Source organism: Telopea speciosissima, chromosome 6, assembly GCF_018873765.1.
Source record: "Telopea speciosissima isolate NSW1024214 ecotype Mountain lineage chromosome 6, Tspe_v1, whole genome shotgun sequence".
NCBI lineage: Eukaryota > Viridiplantae > Streptophyta > Magnoliopsida > Proteales > Proteaceae > Telopea > Telopea speciosissima.
This window is the reverse complement of record NC_057921.1, coordinates 34,878,217-34,898,466: the sequence shown is the minus strand read 5'-3', so window position 1 is coordinate 34,898,466 and position 20,250 is coordinate 34,878,217. Positions and strand designations below refer to the sequence as shown.

The 20,250-nt window shown below is 42.8% G+C and overlaps 2 protein-coding genes across 2 annotated transcripts in view; both read right to left on the bottom strand.

Moving 5' to 3' along the window:
* LOC122664000 (UDP-glycosyltransferase 88A1-like) overlaps positions 1-4,190 on the bottom strand; it is a 45,592-nt gene extending 41,402 nt beyond the window's left edge. Inside the window, exon 1 of the mRNA XM_043859670.1 lies at positions 3,415-4,190. Coding sequence (XP_043715605.1) covers positions 3,415-4,162 — 748 coding nt within the window. The 5' untranslated portion in view covers positions 4,163-4,190. The remainder of the gene's footprint in view (positions 1-3,414) is intronic.
* Positions 4,191-12,167: 7,977 nt separating this feature from the next.
* On the bottom strand, positions 12,168-13,606 carry LOC122665669 (UDP-glycosyltransferase 88F5-like). The gene is made up of 4 exons (XM_043861818.1): positions 13,029-13,606; positions 12,534-12,932; positions 12,369-12,389; positions 12,168-12,252 (listed from the first exon to the last, which is right to left on the bottom strand). The coding sequence occupies exons 1-4, from the start codon at positions 13,604-13,606 to the stop codon at positions 12,168-12,170; spliced, it is 1,083 nt and encodes a 360-aa protein (XP_043717753.1).
* Between the last annotated feature and the right edge of the window lie 6,644 nt (positions 13,607-20,250).

Sequence of the window (20,250 nt, the reverse complement as noted above, 5' to 3'; positions counted from 1 at the left end):
CACACGATGCACACAGTGGACCATTGTGCACACATGGGCGGTGCTACGCCGCACGATGCGCACAGCACTGCCCCCACCCAAGACTAAGCAAGACACTTGGCCCCTCAAATTCTAGTATTCTACCCCTCTCATATTTGTCGCACATAAAGGACACACACCAGTAGTTAATAAATTGCTTTTGAAAGATTCTAGCTTGTTTGAGATTTCTAGTTCCAATGGGAAAAATGTTTTCCATTTGGCTACTCAACAAGGGTATGTTTGGACCCGATTAGGAACAGGAACCGGAACTGGACCATCCATTTTTGGAACTGGTGAGCTTATTGGTCCGGATCTGATCTTGAGTCTCTTGACACCTTAGAGCCGGAACCACTAGAGAACCAGACCGATAACCCAAAACCGGACCAGTTGACACCCCTAATCTAAAGGGAGAAAGAATTCTACTTGGTCTAGAGTATATTCTATGTTGGCGGTCTTCTTACCATTAGATTAGGACTAACCATTTAAGACCTTTGATTTAATTAAGAGAATAAAACAAGACCAATTCAATTAAATAATTAATCAATTTATGTATAAAAAATACTGATAACCGGTTGTCATGGAATTAAGGTTTACCATAAAAACTGATTTAATTATGCTAAAATTCTCTCCCATAAAATTAAGGCAATAAAAAACCTCTCCCCCTCTCTCTCTTCTCCACGGCTCTTGCTTTTTTTTTTTTCAAAAGCCTTCCAAATCTTACCCCAATCCTTCTTGTTTAAATGGAGTAGATAATTATCCTTGTACAGATGATTGCTGTTTTTTTTTTTTTTAAAACTTATCTTCAAAAACAAACAATATCTCCCTCTGTCTTTTGCTTGCTTAATCCACGGGAGTTAATTGCTGGTTTTTTTTTTCTTCAAAATTCCTTATCTTGAAAAACAAACGATATCTCTCTCTCTTTCTTGCTTGTTTAATCCACGGGAGTTAATGGCTGTTCATTTATTTTTTTTCTTCAAAAATTCCTTATCTTAAAAAACAAACGATTTCTCCCTCCTCTCTCTCTCTCTTACACACACACACACACACACGCTCTCTTTCTTGCTTATTGAATTCACAAAACAATAGAGACTTGAAAGTGAGTAAACCGGATTACCCTTGAAATAAAAGGAAATGACAGAAATACCCCTCTAAAGTCTAACCCAATAGAGAGAGAGAGAGAAAGAGATATCGTTTGTTTTTGAAGATAAGTTTTTTTAAAAAAAAAAAAAACAGCAATCATCTGTACAAGGATAATTATCTACTCCATTTAAACAAGAAGGATTGGGGTAAGATTTGGAAGGCTTTTGAAAAAAAAAAAAGCAAGAGCCGTGGAGAAGAGAGAGAGGGGGAGAGGTTTTTTATTGCCTTAATTTTATGGGAGAGAATTTTAGCATAATTAAATCAGTTTTTATGGTAAACCTTAATTCCATGACAACCGGTTATCAGTATTTTTTATACATAAATTGATTAATTATTTAATTGAATTGGTCTTGTTTTATTCTCTTAATTAAATCAAAGGTCTTAAATGGTTAGTCCTAATCTAATGGTAAGAAGACCGCCAACATTGAATATACTCTAGACCAAGTAGAATTCTTTCTCCCTTTAGATTAGGGGTGTCAACTGGTCCGGTTTTGGGTTATCGGTCTGGTTCTCTAGTGGTTTCGGCTCTAAGGTGTCAAGAGACTCAAGATCAAATCCGGACCAATAAGCTCACCAGTTCCAAAAATGGATGGTCCGGTTCCGGTTCCTGTTCCTAATCGGGTCCAAACATACCCTTGTTGAGTAGCCAAATGGAAAACATTTTTCCCATTGGAACTAGAAATCTCAAACAAGCTAGAATCTTTCAAAAGCAATTTATTAACTACTGGTGTGTGTCCTTTATGTGCAACAAATATGAGAGGGGTAGAATACTATAATTTGAGGGGCCAAGTGTCTTGCTTAGTCTTGGGTCATGTTCTAATAACAACTAGACAACAACGGTATATTAAGAGTCAGTATGTTAAAATAGCAAAGATCATCTTTTAACATTTTAAAACAGAAAAAATGGTACAAGACATGTTCAAGTGTATGCATTTTTTTTCAGTTCTTTAACGGTTTCGGAGACCAGACCAAATCTGGACCAATAACTTATCACTAAGACCATATCCGGACCAATAAACTATTGGGTGGGTCAGTTCCGGTTCCTAACGGGACGGTTTCTATTCGGTTACTGGTTTCGGTCCAAAATTGATACCCCTACTTTAGATAAATGCTAAATTACTACTACACTTAGCCTCCCACATCCACCTGCGACCCACGCAACACCCTTGTGCAAGCACATAACAAAACTAATAGGTGTTAAACAAATTTTGAACCTACTTATCTAATAATTAACTTTCTTATCTAGTGGATCTAGGCAATTTTTCCCTAATTTTGAATTATTGTAAAACTATGTGTGGCTATGCTATATATGGTGCACACATTTATTGATTGATCCAGGGCAATATATGCTAATGTGAATCTAAGAATTGATAAAGTGCATTGGATCCCATTAAGTAATATGCACCACTAAAGCTAACATGTGCATGGATTTCTATGTATGGGGCCGTATGGCTCTTCACCCGTACATACCCTCGACTCCATATCCACCAAATAATCATATTCTATATACCAAAAATTACCAAAAACAAAAAAATCATATTCTCTTCTCTCTTTGTACTTACCCTTCACTCCAAAACTCGGCCAACCTGGTCAACGATACTCTAGACGACCCGTCTTCAGCCATAGCAGCCTTTGCAGCATCTCTCATTACCAAGGTTCGCTCTCTTAGTGCTTTCCCTTCCACGGATCCCATCAACTCCTTAACCCGTTTTTCCACCATTGCAGCACTCACGAACCCACCGTCCGACTCGTCCATCGACAAAGCCAACTTCATCTCTTCCACGAGAAATATCCGATTCAACCGTTGCTCGGAATAGAGGGGCCACCCCACCATAGGTACACCAGCACAAATTGCTTCCAACACCGAGTTCCAACCACAGTGAGTCACGAATCCACCCACCGATTCTCGATTCAGTACTTCCACCTGTGGGACCCAGAGGTTTACCACGAGGCCCCTGTCCTTGGTCCGATCTAAGAATCCTTCGGGTACTAAAACATCCAAATCCGGTTCAGGTGGTGCTAAGTTGCGCCAGCTTTTGTCCTCCATAGGTGGATTGCGCACCACCCACAAGAACCTTTCCCCACTCTTCTCCAACCCTATAGCGATCTCCTTCAGCTGTGCTGCAGAGAACAACCCCAAGCTTCCAAAACACAAGAACACAACGCTTCGAATCGGTTGAGAATCAAGCCATGTCAAGCAATCTACGGTGGCAGAAGGATCTCGGCCGCCGCCGCCACTGCCATTGGATCCTTTTCGATCCGCAATCAATGGTCCGATGCAGTAAACCGGCGGTGTTGGACGGTGTGGGACACAGTGTCCATCCAATATCGCTTTCAGAGGTGTAGGCTCTAATGCTTCAAACGTGTTAACAAGAACCCCTTTTGATTCCGGCAATCGCGAAAAGAACTCTAAGAGATCTTCGTAAACCTTATCGGTACGATCAAGCATTGGCTTGGGGACATCTAAGGGATGGACAGGTGGAATGCCAGGGCAGTGAAGATGGCTATCAAGGTCTTTTAAACTCTTAGTAGTGTTACCGTGGATGGTTGGGAAGTAGAGGAATAAGGCGAGGCAAGCGGCGCCGGAGGTAAAGAAGTAGTACGTTGGGATCTCAAGGGATGCACCAACATCAAGAGCGACGGTGCAGAACATGTCTATGATGAAGGCTCGGACGTTGGAGGTGTTGGAGATAGTGAGGAGAGTTTGGTGGACGTTTTGATTGTTGCGGAGGATGACATCGAAGAGAAGGGCTTCGAAATGAGGGGAAGAGATTGAGTCCGGAGAGATTGAGACGGCGGGGAGGTTGTGGAAGGCGATGGATGGAGTGGTGGTGGAGACATGAGTGATGTAAGGAGTGGTGGAGCCTGTGTTGAAAGGTGGGGGTGTGATGAGGATGGAGATGGAGAAGGATGGGTAGTGTTTGAGTATGAGTCTGCCTAGCTCCACCATTGATACTAGGTGACCGATCCCCGGAGAGGGATACAAAACAATGCTCTCCTTCATTCTTCCTTCTCAACTGGACTCTGTGTATGTGTATCAACAGTGTCGGAGGAGGTCTTTTTATGGTGGTGGCCGGAGGCGTCTTGGTGGGATAGAAAGTCGGATCCAGATCATTGTTCTGTATTTTTTTTGTGTGGGGTCCACAGTGGACTATATTGTAATTTCCAAGGATCTTTGGAGGCCAGCACAGGTTCACGGATCTGAGAATGGATCATCTGAATGTAGCAATATGTGAACGTACATCTCAGAGCCAATCACATTTTAATTTTGTTTTCATAAAAACCCCTCCTTCCCTTGTAAATGGTAAAAATAGGACAAGTGGTTGGCTCTCACATGTACCTGCTAGGGAACCTGACTTTGAATTACATTTATAATACAAGAAATGTAACTAACCAAAGAATCAGTCTAGAAGCTATTAGGACCACATGGACAATGATATGGAACTGCTACTAGGACCACATGGATAATGACATATAACTGCTTAATGTACAACCATATATATATATATATATATATATATATATATATATATAATAGAATACAAGAAAGCATGGTGTGAGTCACTACTCCTTTACATACCCCTACAAACGTAGCGGGTCAGACATCGCAAGCTTGTCTCGAAGAAAGAGAAACTAAGTACTACTCAAACCCTTGGTGAGCACATTAGCAGGCTGATCCATTGTGGAAATATAGCGAACAATGAGTCGCTTGGAAGCTACAAAATCCCGAACAAAGTGAAAATCGATCTCAATGTGCTTCGTGCAAGAGTAAAGGACTGGATTGGCCATCAATTAGGTGGCCCCAATATTGTCACAAAACAAGATAGGTGCTTAAGGTAAGAAAACACCAAGTTCCCCAAGTAAAGAGCGTAGCCAAACAAGCTTAGTAGTCGTAGCCAGCCCAGTTAGCATCAGAATACGCCGTGAGGGCAACCAAAGAGTGGCCGTTAAATACTGCATTGTGCCTATAGTTTGGTGATACATAGTCCCATCAGTGAGGGGTACACCCATAATAGTAGACAAATTGGAACCAAGAACAACAAGGGATGAAATGTGCTTGGCATTATCCATTTTAGTCTTGGCTAACAAGTTAATGATATACTTCTATTGAGTCAATAGAAGACCTGCTGGAGTGCGTTGGGCCTCAATACCAAGAAAATACGTGAGATTGTCAAGATCCTTCAGTGCAAAGGCTCCAGATAAAGCACGATATAAATTAGAGATGGCCACCTTACCATTTCTCGTAATTAGAATGTCATCCACATATATAAGAAAGTAAATCACAACCGATAAACAAACAACGAGGTATCGGTACGGGAAGCAACAAACTCATGGGAGACAATAAACGAACTCAACTTGGTATATCACGCACGAGGGGCTTGCTTTAGCCCATAAAGAGATTTGCGAAGATGACAAACATGAGTTGGGTAAGTTGGATCAGCAAAGCCAGGAGGCTGAGTCATGTACACAGCCTCAGTAACATCCCCAAGTCTGTACCTAAGACACCCTTTGAGTTGTGGAAACATTCAACACCTTAGGGTATGGGGTTGTATAGCACATGTGCAAAAGCAATAGACAGACAAGTTGAAATCCAGGACTTTGAGATGCTTTTTCTTATGCTATCCTAAAGGCACGATAGGTTACTATTTCTATGACCCGGTTGATCAAAAGGTCATTGTAAGTAAACACGTCATATTTCTGGAGGAAGAAATGTTGACTAAGAGGTTTGAACTTGTAGTTATTAAAGAGTTATTGGATAACTCAGGAACTTCACTTTCAGAAGTGAGACCAATTAACATACCCACTGAAATACAAACACCTCAAGACCTCGACGCAGTGGGACGACTGTTAGACCAGCCACCAGGCTTACTCTTCTTACCGAATAGGAACAAACAATGGAAGAGTTCCACATGGTGCCGGTTGAATCAAATGATGATCCGATAACATACTCTGAGGCTCTTAAGGATATTGATGACACTAGGTGGCTGGAGGCAATGCGCTATGAAATCGATTCGATGCATTCCAACAAGGTCTGGACTCTGGTCGATCCACCACTTGGCGTTAAGCCGATTGGATGTAAATGGATCTTCAAAAGGAAGAAGGGCGCAGATGGAAAGGTCGAAAGATTCAAAGCGAGACTGGTGGCAAAAGGCTATACCCAAAAAGAGGATATAGACTATGAGGAAACCTTTTCACCAATGGCGATGATGAAGTCCATCAGGATTTTATTGGCTATCGCTACATACTTTGATTATGAGATCTGGCAGATAGATGTGTAAACTGCATTTCTGAATGGATTTCTTCAAGAAAAAATCTACATGCAATAGCTAGAGGGGTTCTCTTCCTTGGAGGAAGAAAGAAAATTATGCAAGTTGCAGAGGTCCATTTATGGACTGAAGCAAGCTTCTAGAAGCTGGAACATCAGGTTTGATCAATCAATCAAATCTTTTGGTTTTGATCAAAACATGGATGAACCATACGTTTACAAGAAGATCAGTGGGAATGCAGTATGTTTTCTTGTTTTATACGTAGATGACATATTACTGATTGGTAATGATGTAGGGTTTTTTTCATCAGTGAAATAGTGGTTGTCCATAACATTCTCAATGAAAGACCTTGGTGAAAGTAGCTATATCCTTGGGATCAAACTCGTGAGAGATCGCTAGAAAAGGATGCTAGGCTTGTCACAAGCTACCTATATAGACAAAATCCTGGCCAGATTTAGCATGGAGAACTCCAAACAGGGAAGTGTCCATTTTCGATATGGAGTCAGTCTTTCTAGATCTCAGTCTCATAGACGGATACTGAAGAGATGAAGAGGATTCCTTATGCCTCTGCAGTAGAGAGACTTATGTGTCGTGTACAATGCCGGACATTTGCTATGTAGTAGGTATCGTAAGTCGTTACCAATCTAACCCTGGACGAGAGCATTAGAGTGCTGTCAAGAATATCCTTAAGTACCTGAGAAGGACTAAGAACTATTTTTTGGTTTTTTGGATCTGATCAGTTGTTAGTTCTGGGTTACACAAACTCAGATTTCCAGACTGGCAAGGATGACAGAAAATCCACGTATGGGATGGTGTATCTAATGGGTGGAGGTGTCATTGTGTGGTGGAGTGCAAACCAAAAATCTATAGCCGATTCCATTATCGAAGCAGAATACCTTGCAGCTTATGGTGCAGCAAAAGAAGGTATTTGGTTGAGGAAATTCCTATCAGATTTGGAGGTTGTTCCTGACCTTGTCAAGGGCCCTATTCCCCTGTTATGTGACAACAGAGGGGCCATTGCACAAGCTAAGGAGCCTAGGGTTCATCAGAGGAATAAGCACGCACAACGGAAGTATCACCTCATCAGAGAGATTATCCAGCAGAGCGACGTGAGTGTCTCCAAAGTGGACACAACTGAAAATGTGTCAGATGCCATGACAAAGGGTTTGTCTCCTGGAGTGTTTGAAAAGCACATGGAGGGAATGGGTTTAAAATGTATGGAAAATTGGCTTTAAAGTAAAAGTGGGAGATTGTTGGATTTATGTGTCCATCAAACCCGGTTCGGTCCCGTTCAATCTGGTTTTACTTTGTATTGAGCCTTTATACATTTTGGTTTAATATTATCACATGCGATATAAACTTTTTGAGCATTATGTGTCTGTAAGTTTTACTTAAAATGGTAGTCACGACTAGGGTTTGGGCTGGGCACCCTTATCATATGGTCGTCGCATTGGGTATGCCTAGACATGTGATGTCAGGGTACGAATACGAGTACTCACATGATCGATGTGTGTATTGGCAAAGAATCTACTTTGTCGATTCCCTCATGTATTACTACCAGATGTAGGAAGGGATAAACATGTGTCACCGACACCCTTTACATGAGGGAACCCTGTCGCTGCAAAGTGTGATCGTAGTCTTTGGTTTATCAATGACTGAGACTCAAGTGAGTCAAAGCCGGTGTTCTGGGAATGTGCGAACAATTTATGAGTGAAGGAGTTACTTAACATGGTCACCACTGCCCGATTAGGGATCACCAAGATTGAAGTTGTCTGTGTATGATCGGATTGGAATCTGGATCCAATGCCATTTTGGAAATGGTTTTTGCAAAACCTATTTTACATAAAATAATAAATTATATGTAATTATTTGAATAAAGTATTTTATTAAGTTTTGTGGGACCCAATCAAATACACAAACACTCTTATATGGACATGTACTATGGAATGGGGTTTGGCAGTACAAGGGTACATGCTCTAGATACCATAATGATGGTGTTGATTAGTTGGGGGGGGGTTGTACGTGATAATTTATTATCATGTAGGGAGTTATTTGGAATTTGATAAAATAATTGATTCTTTATTTAATTAATGGATATGGTACTAATTATAATTATCCATAAATTAAAGTAATTAATTAATTATAACATTCTCTATTAGATTCTGCTTCTTCACCAATTAGAAGCACTTTGAGTTTAAATAGAACAGCCAAACAAGGAGGGAGAGAGTCTGACTCTCACTGGGATTTTATTTTTCCCATCTGGGATTTTAGAAACCCTAGTGTTATATAAACACCAAAAAACGCAGAGGGGGGCACCAGTGCTCAACGTTTTTGGTTGCCCCCCCCTCTTGGATGGTTTTTGGTCCCCCTCTCTCTCTTGTGATCTCTTCTTCTCCTTCTTCTTGTTCTCTACTTTGTTTGAGAGTTAGGGTTTTGGAAACCCAGATCTATGCTTGAAGAACTAAAGAGCATCTAGGATTGGCTTGAAGAACCTTGGCTGCACCATTGGAGGTTCAGATCTGTTTGTTTGGAGTGCTCGTCAGAGGAAGAACCATTGTCTATTGGAAGAGCAACACTTGAGGCTCATCAAGTTAGCAATTCTATGTTCATTCATGTGGATTTATTATATTGATTATTCATGGGATGTGAAAGTAACCTGAATCGATTATTTTTCGCTGCGCATTCGGGTGTGGGATGGATCCCTCTATCAACTAGATGGAATAGGGATGATTATTCTCTATGACATGGATCCCAAAAATTTTGTGGGATGTCAAAGAGATGGACTGCACATTGGTTTGTCATACCAAACGCTAATAGGATTCCAATAGGGCACCATGGGCGACCATAGAAAACCCTAAAATTGAAAATAGGGTGCCCAAGCCAGATTAGGGTGCCCTAGGGCAACCCTAGGGTTCCCTAGGGACAACCCTGGAGTTCCCTAAATTAGGGAACTCGAAACATAATTTTTATTGGTTTACCAAGGTGAACCACCATGATCCCATGGACCGTAGGATCGACCTACACTTTGTGTGGAAGGTTAAAGGGCAATTCCTCATTATATCAATAACATTGCACTTCTAGGAAATCCTATCCCATCTATTATGGTTTCGACAATTTTTTTTTCTGGTTTTGTGCTTAAGGCTATTTGAACCATTGAAAACATATGGCTTGCTTGAGCAACATCTGATAGACTCTGTTAGAAATAAGGGGTCCAAATAATAAGACTTATCCAAACAAATAAGAGAAGAATTTGATAACTTACAAGTTAAAGCAACACCGATCGAGATATGGAGCACACAAACAACATCGACTGGTTGAGTTGCACCAAATATGACGTTGTCCTTAAGGTCTAAAACACCACCTATGTGAGTGCAACCGGGGTTCTCTTGCGCTTCACCTCCAAGATAACTCAACCACTAAGCGAATGACTTATACATAGACTTTGCCTGTTACGGGAGAGCAAGGCTAGGCTCACCAAACGATTTTGAAGAAATTTTAATGCACTGACGGATGTTAGTGAGAAGCTGAAGCATTGCCAACAAAATACAATTCTGTTCTTGTATTCTGTTTGAAACACAATACTATTAAAATATCTCTGAGAGAGAGAGAGAGAGAGAGAGAGAGAGAGAGAACAAAATGGAATGCTTTGGGCTGTCCATTTAACCTCTATTTATAGTGGTGGATGCATCCCTTCAAGGCACCCCATGGAATGGGTGTGTCCATTGACTTGAGTGGATAGGATTAAAAAATTCCAGTCCAAGCACTTATATATCCATTGACTTGAGTGGATATGATTAAAAGATTTCAATCCAAGCACTTATATGTAACTGTCTCTTGAAGATACCCCATGGTGTAGGTGTGTCTCTTGGTTCAATGGATTAGATTAAAAGATTCCAATCCAAGTGCTATGAATGAACCTATACAAATGGATATGTCTCTTTAAAGAGACATGTCCCTTAGCCAAAAAAACCAGGCCAACTTTGAACTGACTAACTTTGAACTAAAATTAAATACACCACATCGCACTACCATGACTCGGCTCAACGTGTGTGCGCATATGCCTCTATCAATTCTCTTCCACTTCCAATGTGGTAGGGGTGTCAATCGGTCGGTTTAGTTCGGGTTCGATCCGGTTTTTTCGATTTTGGTGTGGCTTTTAGGGAAATCAAAACTGAACCAATAAGGACTTTTTGGTTTCGGCTCGGTTTCAGTTTCAGTGTTGTTTGGTTTCGTGTCGATTTCGGTTTATGATAACGGGTTGATAGTGGTTTCGATTCGGTTCAATACCGGGTTTTTTAAAACAAGTTGGGTTCGGTTTGTGCCTATTTTCTTCTCTTTCTCATTTCAACTACATAAAATATTTCATTAGCCCCACACTTAAAAAGGAGATCAATGGAAGAAGCATTGTTACAAATCAATTTCCCTATTTTCATAACCTCATACTCATTGATTTGTAACAATTTCCCTTACAACCATAAATTTGCTCACTGATATTGAAATCAATTTAATTATTCATAATCTTATACTCATTATTTTTTTATCGTTTTCATTCGGTTTGGTTTTCGGTTTGTTATCGGTCGGTCCGGTGCGATCCAGTTTTTAACCGGTCCTATCATACCCCAGTCCAAAACCAATCCAATAAGGATCGGTTTGGTTCGGTATCGGATTTTTTCGGTTGGTTTTAACAGTTTGGGCTAGGTTTTGACACCGTTACAATGTGGGACTAAAAGAAATACATAGTTGTTTTTAGCTCACACTACCAAGTGCAAATTCAAATAGAGGAGAGAAAGTATTTTTGAAACTTTCAACAAGATATTTTAAAAACATAACAACAGACTCCGAGAAAACCCCCAGAATCTGTCATCTGTGAGGCTTCAAAGGGGTCATACAGCTTGGCTTGTGCCAGATTGGGCCGCAACCGGTATTATTTTTGGAAGGAGTTGTAGAACGTCTTCGAGTTCAATTTCCCTTTGTTTCAGGAAACCATTAAGGACGAAGGGGAATATTCCAAGGAATGTTTCCCTGCCTTGCTTGTTATAAAATAATAATAATTAATAAACAAATAACGGGGACAAAATCCTCTAAAGCCAACACGTTTTGGGAAGGATGTTGAAAGTGAAACCATAATGTGTATTTTGATTGGATTTTAATCCTCTCCAATTCCTAAAAGTGTGCAATGCGGCAATGTTAGGTGGAGATGTCATTACTTGGTCGCTCGGACATCCAACGGTCTGAACTCAGCTAAAGTCAATGAGCTTGGACCGTTGAATGTTCAAACTGCCAAGTGTCGACATCTCCACCTAGCACTATCGCACTGCACACTTGGAATTGAAGAGGATTATTTTCCGTTTTGAATTGAGATTTAAAAAAAATAAAATTCAAGAGATGTATTGTGAATTGTAGAAATAGTATTTGAATTATTTCAAACCACTAACTACGTTTTATGAGTTGTGCATTGTATGCACGCCTTAGCATCTTAATAGAATTTTGGTTATAATTTTGAATTATTGTAAAACCGTGTATGGCCGACCATGTGCTACCATGTACTATTTAAGATGCACAATTATGGATTTATCCATTTTAATATATGCTAATGTGAGTTTAAGCTAGAATTGATAAAGTGCATCGGATCCCATTAAACAACATGTACCACTAAAGGTTTTTTTTTGTTTTTTGATAAGAAGAGTTTCATTCATCATTGTGGGTCAAATACATGGTGTTAGAATTACAGATCTCCAATAATCAAGGAATGGAAATAGACCAAGAAGTCTGACCCACAGCGAACTTAGCCTTTCGGGCCAGGGAGTCAGTCATGCTGTTAATCTCCCTAGGAATGAAAGAGAAGGAACAAGTTCTAATGTAAGTCATTAGAAGTTTGATGTCTTGGATAATAGGGGCAATCTCGAAAGAAGAAACCAGCACCGAGTTAATAGTCCTGATCACCTGTTGATTATCCGATTCCACCTGCAGCCACTCAATACCAGCACCACTAAAGTTAATATGTGCATGGGGTGTCTATATCTCCCCTCTCTATGTTATTACCCTTCACCCCATATCCACCAAATAATCATAGTCTCTGTCTCTCTCTCTCTCTCTCTCTGTACTTACCCTCGACGCCATAACTCGGCCAACGCTACTCTAGACGACCCGTCCTCAGCCATGGCAGCCTTTGCAGCATCTCTCATTGCCAAGGTGCGCTCTCTAAGTACTTTCCCTTTCTCCGATCCCAACAACTCCTTAACCCGTTTTTCCACCATTGCAGCACTGACGAACCCACCTTCCGACTCGTCCATCGACAAAGCCAACTTCATCTCTTCCACGAGAAATATCCGATTCAACCGTTGCTCGGCATTGAGGGGCCACCCCACCATAGGTACACCAGCACAAATTGCTTCCAACACCGAGTTCCAACCACAGTGAGTTACGAAACCACCACCGATTTTCGACTCAGTACTTCCACCTGTGGGGCGCAGAGCTTTACCACGAGGCCCCTGTCCTTGGTCCGATCTAAGAATCCTTCGGGCAGTAAAACATCCAAATCCGGTTCAGGTGGTGCTAAGTTGCGCCAGCTTTTGTCCTCCATAGCGCACTGCCCACAAGAACCTTTCCCCACTCTTCTCCAACCCTATAGCGATCTCCTTCAGCTGTGCTGCAGAGAACAACCCCAAGCTTCCAAAACACAAGAACACAACGCTTCGAATCGGTTGAGAATCAAGCCATGTCAAGCAATCTACGGTGGCAGAAGGATCACGGCCGCCGCCGCCACTGCCATTGGATCCTTTTCGATCCGCAATCAATGGTCCGATGCAGTAAACCGGCGGTGTTGGACGGTGTGGGACACAGTGTCCATCCAATATCGCTTTCAGAGGTGTAGGCTCTAATGCTTCAAACGTGTTAACAAGAACCCCTTTTGATTCCGGCAATCGCGAAAAGAAGTCTAAGAGATCTTCGTACACCTTATCGGTACGATCTAGCATTGGTTTGGAGACATCCAAGGGATGGACCGGTGGAATGCCAGGGCAGTGAAGATGGCTATCAAGGTCTTTTAAACTCTTAGTAGTGTTACCGTGGATGGTTGGGAAGTAGAGGAATAAGGCGAGGCAAGCGGCGCCGGAGGTAAAGAAGTAGTACGTTGGGATCTCAAGTGATGCACCGACGTCAAGAGCGACGGTGCAGAACATGTCTATGATGAGGGGTCGGACTTTGGAGGTGTTGGAGATGGTGAGGAGGGTTTGGTGGACATTTTGATTCTTGCGGAGGATGACATCGAAGAGAAGGGCTTCGGGGTGAGGGGAAGAGATTGAGTCGGGAGAGATTGAGACAGCGGGGAGGCTGTGGAAGGTGATGGATGGAGTGGTGGTGGAGACATGAGTGATGTAAGGAGTGGTGGAGCCTGTGTTGTAAGGTGGGGGTGTGATGAGGATGGAGATGGAGAAAGATGGTTAGTGTTTGAGTATGAGTCTACCTTGCTCCACCATTGATACAAGGTGACCGATCCCCGGAGAGGGATACAGAACAATGCTCTCCTTCATTCTTCCTTCTCAACTGGACTCTGTTTGTGGAGGAGGTGATCTTTGTACAGAGTTTCAGAATTCTCCCTTATTCAATTTATTGGCTTTGAGTTATATTTATAATGCAAGAAATGTCCCACATGTATGGTGTGTGTTGTGTATATCCGCCATTCCACGGTCCTAAAAATCGATTAACCTTCTGAGATTGGTGTGTGATTTGTGTGACTACACTTTCATAAAAAAAATACAAGAAATGTAACTAACTAAAGAATCAGTCTAGAAACTATTAGGACCACAAGGACAATGATATATAACTGCATGCTACTAGGACCACATGGACAATGACATATAACTGCAGACTGTGTACAACCATAGATATAACAGAATACAAGAAAGAATGGTGTGAGTCACTACTCCTTTATACTTTGCACCCCTTTGAAGCAAACGATGATAATAAAGACATGGTTGGAATTTTTCATTTGTTGGTACCACCATTTTTATTGTCACTAGACAAGACTCAAAAAACAATCTATGATCATTTAGACTCCTAAAATAGGGAAGAAGGAAGGAAGGAGAGACACAGATTTCCACCGATCTTTATTGTTGTTAGTGGCACTAAAGTGGCTTCGAATAATAAGGTGAGCATTTAAAAAAAAAAAGAAGGTATAATAAGGTAGGGATGTAAACGGATCGGATTTGGCTTGGATAGTGCTATATCCGCATCCGCATCCGCATCCGATTAGCTTTCGGACAGATTCGGATAGTGCTAAACAGATACTTTTTTTTTTTGCTAAAGGTCAGCAGATGTTGTATTAACTATTGAAAGAATAAAATACAGTCAGAGCACTCAATCAACTTCCTGGACTTCGTTCCCCACCTTCGGCATGGCCATCAGCAAGGAAGAAAACCGCAATTCAATTACAAAAATCACCCCCCAATCACCTAAAGAACCTGTATCTTGGTCTTAATGTTGCATCCCACCTCATCTCATTGGCAATGAAGCTTGGTGCCTCATTCCAGCTACTTGACGCCCTTGTTGAAGCAGCCCGCTTTGCCTACATATCGACTACCACATTAACTTCCCTGAAGCAATGGCTAATCCTCCAATCAATCCTTGCCAGGTATGCACTGAAAATTCGCCATCTCTGCTGAAAGGTCCAAGGAATTAAACTATTCTCCACACAACTTACCAAAGTAGCCGAATCACTTTCAATCCACAGATGATCCACCTGCAGCCTCATCGCATGCTGTATACCATTGAAGAATCCCTCAAGTTCCACCTTGAAGTTGGATCCCACACCCACATAATAAGCAAAGCAGCATCTAGACCTCCCATTGTGTTCTCTTAGAATTCCCCTAGGCCCTGATTGTCCTGGGTTCCCAAGAGAACACCCAACTACATTGAGTTTGTACCATCCCTGATCAGGGGGCTTCCAAATAAGTTTAGTAATCTGTCTCCTAGGTTGTCGGCTGATCTTGAGAGAGAGTTTCCTTGATAGCACCAGATCTGCCACAGAAGAGATTTGCACCGGTACCAAGGCTGAAACATCACTTAAATCCAACCAAATTCCTTTTACCACTACCACTGGACTGCGTTTCAAATTCTCGAACCTCCTCCTATTACGCTCCACCCACAAGTGGTATGGCACTAGTATGACCAAGGTTGGCCATATTTTTGAGAGTACCACACTTGACTTTTTCCTCCTCCACCATGAGAACAGCTCTTCAATGGATGGGAAACCATCCCATCGTAGCTCAAACATAGATAGAATTACAGCCCAAACCCCTGCAGCAAAGTCGCATTCAATAAAAATATGGTGACTTGACTCCATGCTCCTATAACAAAGATCACACCGTGACACCCCATGCACTGCACACTTTGCTACATTTTCATTTGTTGGTAGGTTTTGATGCATCAATCTCCAACCAAAAACTGAAGCCCTTGGCCCCAGGCCTTTCTGCCATACCTGCTTAGTCCATCCCTGCTAAGGCTCATGGGATTGCAAGCCCTCCCATGCTGATTTGACCGAGAACCCACCAGACTCCATCAATACCCAAATCCTTTTGTCTTCATGCTCCGAAGATGACAGCATTATCTACCTGATCTGATTGCCCACCCCCTGCAGTTCCACCGACTTGAGAACCTGCAGTCTCCACGCCCCCTCTTCAATATAGTCAGCAACCTTGTCCTGCCAAGACCGTGGATTTGTCACATATGGAGCTATGACATCAAATAGGCGCTGCCCATCCACCCACCGATCAAACCAGAAATTAATTTGCATACCATTTCCAATTTTCCATCTTTCATTCTCACTTACCCTCTCCCTCAGCTTCCGAATGCCAGGTAGAATTGAGGACTTCACCCCTTTCTTTAAACACCCCTCTGCAGTAAGGAACCTCCCCCTCAAGAACTTCGCAAACCTGGAGTTGTCACATTTTATAAACCAAGCCAATTTTGCCAATAGCGCAAGGTTTATCTCCTTCAATCTTCTCACCCCCACACCACCCTCACTCTTGGGCTTACAAAGTTTGCTCCATCTAACCATGATAGCCTTTCAAGTAGAAGCATCCCCACTCCAGATAAAATTTCAAATCCATCGTTCCATCAGTTCCACAGACGACGCTGGCCATAGATACAGCGAGAAGTTATGCACTAGAATGCTACACATCACTGACCTGACTAATTCCACCCTCCCTGCCATAGATAATAACCTGCCTTTCCACCCTGCCAACCTAGCCTTGAATTTACCAACCAAAGGAAGGATGAAATCTTTTTTCACTCTCCCCCTGAACAGGTCCACCCCAAGGTATCTTGTGGGGAAGACACACTCTGAAATCTGCAGCACCTCCTTTACCCTGCATTTTCTAATATTTGACATTCCCCCAATAAATACTTTGCTTTTCTCAAGGTTTATTTTCTGCCCTGAATAGTCTTGATAGTAATCCAAAAACTTCTTAACCTGTCTTACACATTTCATATCAGCATTCATAAAAATGAACAAATCATCTGCATAAAGGAGATGAGATGGAGTAAAAGTATTCTTGGGGCCAGGGATCCCCTCCACCAACCCCTTCATCCGCAAGTTAACAAGACCACGACATAAAACCTCTTCATCCAGAATAAATAGCAGGGGGGACAAAGGGTCCCCTTACTTTAAGCCTCTCTCCACGCCAAAATACCCCACAGGTCCACCATTAACTAAAATCGACATTTTTGTTGACCTCATCATCTCCTTGATCCTGTGATTCCAGCTTTGGGAGAAACCAAATCTTCTCATAACATCAAATAAAAACTTTCAATCCAGCGTATCATACGTCTTTTGTACATCCAGCTTCATCCCCAAAGTTCCCCCACGGCATTTGGAAGCCATCATGTTTGTCAATTCAGAGGCCACACCTATGTTTGAAAAAATAACTTTCCCCTGTTGGAATGCCCCCTGATCTTCAGAAATTACCTTAGGAAGTAGCACAGAGAGCCGAGTAGCCATAATTTTAGGAATAATTTTAAAGAAAAAATTCCCTAGACATATCGGGCGAAAATGCCCGACGTGCCTAGCATTCTCCACCTTAGGAATCAAAGTAATAAAATTATTATTCACCCATTTAGTAATGACCCCCTCTTCGAAAAAATTTGAAACTGCACGACATACCTCCGGACCAATAATGTCCCAACAAACCCTGTATAATGTACCTGCAAATCCATCTGGCCCAGGGGCGGTTGCAAGATCCAGTGCAAAAACCGCCGCTTTCACCTCCTCCATGTCTGGAATAGCCACAAGCTTATCGTTCTCCTCCGCCGTAATTACATTTGGAATTTGATCAAGCAACTCCTCCTGAACAACCGAATCTCCACCCCTATAAAAATTCTCAAAATGGCTTACAAAGTGAGCACCTATACGTGCCGTATCCTCCAATACCTCTCCACTCTCCGTCTGCAACTGACGAATGAGACTTCTGGCCCTCCGAAGCTTGGTAGATAGATGAAAAAATTTGTTACACCTATCCCCAAATCTTACCCACTTCTCCCTAGACCGTTCAGCCCACAACTTCTCCTGCAGCACCAAGACTTTCTCATGCTCTCCCTTGGCCTGATTTTCTAGCTCATACAACTCCTCACTAAATCCTTCCCTTTCCATTCTCAATTGAACTTGCTCAACCAGCACCCTGGTCCGTAAAGATTCTACCTCCACCTATGGAAAAGTCTCTATAGCCCATCTCCTCAGTGTTCCTTTGAGGCGCTTCAGTTTTTGGACCACCACATAAATCGGAGTACCACTAACTCGCTGGACCCACGACTCCTTAACAACCTTCCTGAAATCCTCATGATCCACCCAAAATCTCATCATCCGAAAAGGCACATTTTCTGGACGTGGAACATTCCCAGAAGACACCATAAGAGGTGAATGATCGGAGTACCCCCTTGGCAGCACCCTTTGTACACACCCCTCAAACTTAGTCATCCACCCATCATTCCCAAAGCTGCGATCCAGAACCGCACACACGTTGCCCACGCACCTGTTGTTTAACCACGTAAAATAACACCCCAAAGAGGGGATTGGCACTAGTGAGGCTGTATCTACCATTGCAGAGAAGTCTTCCGCAGGCCCAATAGCAAACCTGCCCGGCCCTCTTTTTTTCTGCGATAGCATGTACTAGTTAAAATCACCCACTACTAACCATGGACAGTTGTTACCTGCAAGTGACACCAAATCGAACCACAACTGGCGTCTCGCACTCCTCCGATAGTTTGCATGAACCATCAAAATCATCCCTTGCACCCCACGCACCATAACCGAGCACGTGAGATGCTGATCAGAACCAAGAATGATTGACGGTGGGACCAATGAACTCTTCTAAAAGAACCACAGATTAGGTACACCCTCCTCTCTGTGGTTAACTAGGAACTATGAACTAAAACCCAGAGCTTCAAAAAACTTCACCATGCATTTTCTCGGCTCCACTTTCGGCTCTGCTAAACACAAAAAAAGAGGATCATTCTCTCGAATAAGCATGCGAAGGCTTGCTCGCGCACGTTTATTCGCAATGCCTCGAATATTCCAGAACATACACTTCATAAATTTCTATTGGACTGAGAACTTCTAGTAAGGCGTCGCGTTGCTGCCCCACCCCCTTGTGTCTGGACAATAGCATTATCCACCATGGCCAACTCCTGGCCCCTCTTCTTCGTGTGTCGCGCCCTCAGCATCGCTGATCTTGGTGCCACCACACCCGTTCCCAGCATACACCCCTGGACTGTGTCTTTACATACAGGAGCTGATTGATCCTGCTGCATAGCCTCTACTCGATCTCCCCCAATACAAGGTGCATTCACATTCTCTCCATCTGCAGCCACCGATAACACCACCTCTAACTGCCCTGCCCTGCTTCCTTGACCCATGGATAAACCCATCGATCCATGATAGCTACCCACTGGTTCACCAGTATCGTTACTTAACCCAACCACTTCACACCCGTTTGAATCCGATACCTCCAAACTACTCGTCCTGTCACCAGCATCCACCTCCCTTCCTGATATCACGGCCTTAAGCATGGAGCCGTTGAGGTGAGACGCGGAAACATGAGTCCCCACAATCCCTCTTTCATTGGAGGAACCAATATCACCCTGAAATTTAGGAGATTCCTCCCCACTAACCAATTCACGTGAAGAGTCCACATGCACACCAATATGGATTCTTGAGTCATCCTTTTGTAAAGAGTGATTTGCCATAATAGGACTCCTTACCACCTCATCCCCTACAGCACCTAGAACTCCATCAATAAATGCCACCTCAGCCTGCCCACCATGCCTGCGATGTTGTCCCCGTTCCTACCGCCGATGACTCCTTGATGATTGGACACGGACGTAGTGTGCACCAGGAATCACAGCCTCCTCCCCCTTCTCAGTAGCCTTCTCCACGCCGCCCTCCTTCTCGGCAGCCTTCACCACACATCCCTCTTCCCAATGTCCAAATCTGTGACAAATTGAGCATTGGGAGGGGGGGTTCTTCAAACACTACCTGTTGTTTGAAAATAAACGATTCCGACGAACCCTCCTATTCACGTTCCACAAAGAGCTCCTCCACCCGGGGAAGAGCCTCGTCCAAATCCACACATATCCTAGCAAAGTGACCAAAGGAAGAGGTTTTGGTTTTCCTGTCGATTGCCACCGGCCTTCCCACCGCATTCGCCATGGAGAGAAGAATGTCATCGTGCCAATAATCCTGTGGCAAATCTGGGAATCTGATCCACGTAAGCCTGTGCATGATGGAATTCTCATTGACATTAAAATCCCTCCGCCATCGTTGGAATGACAG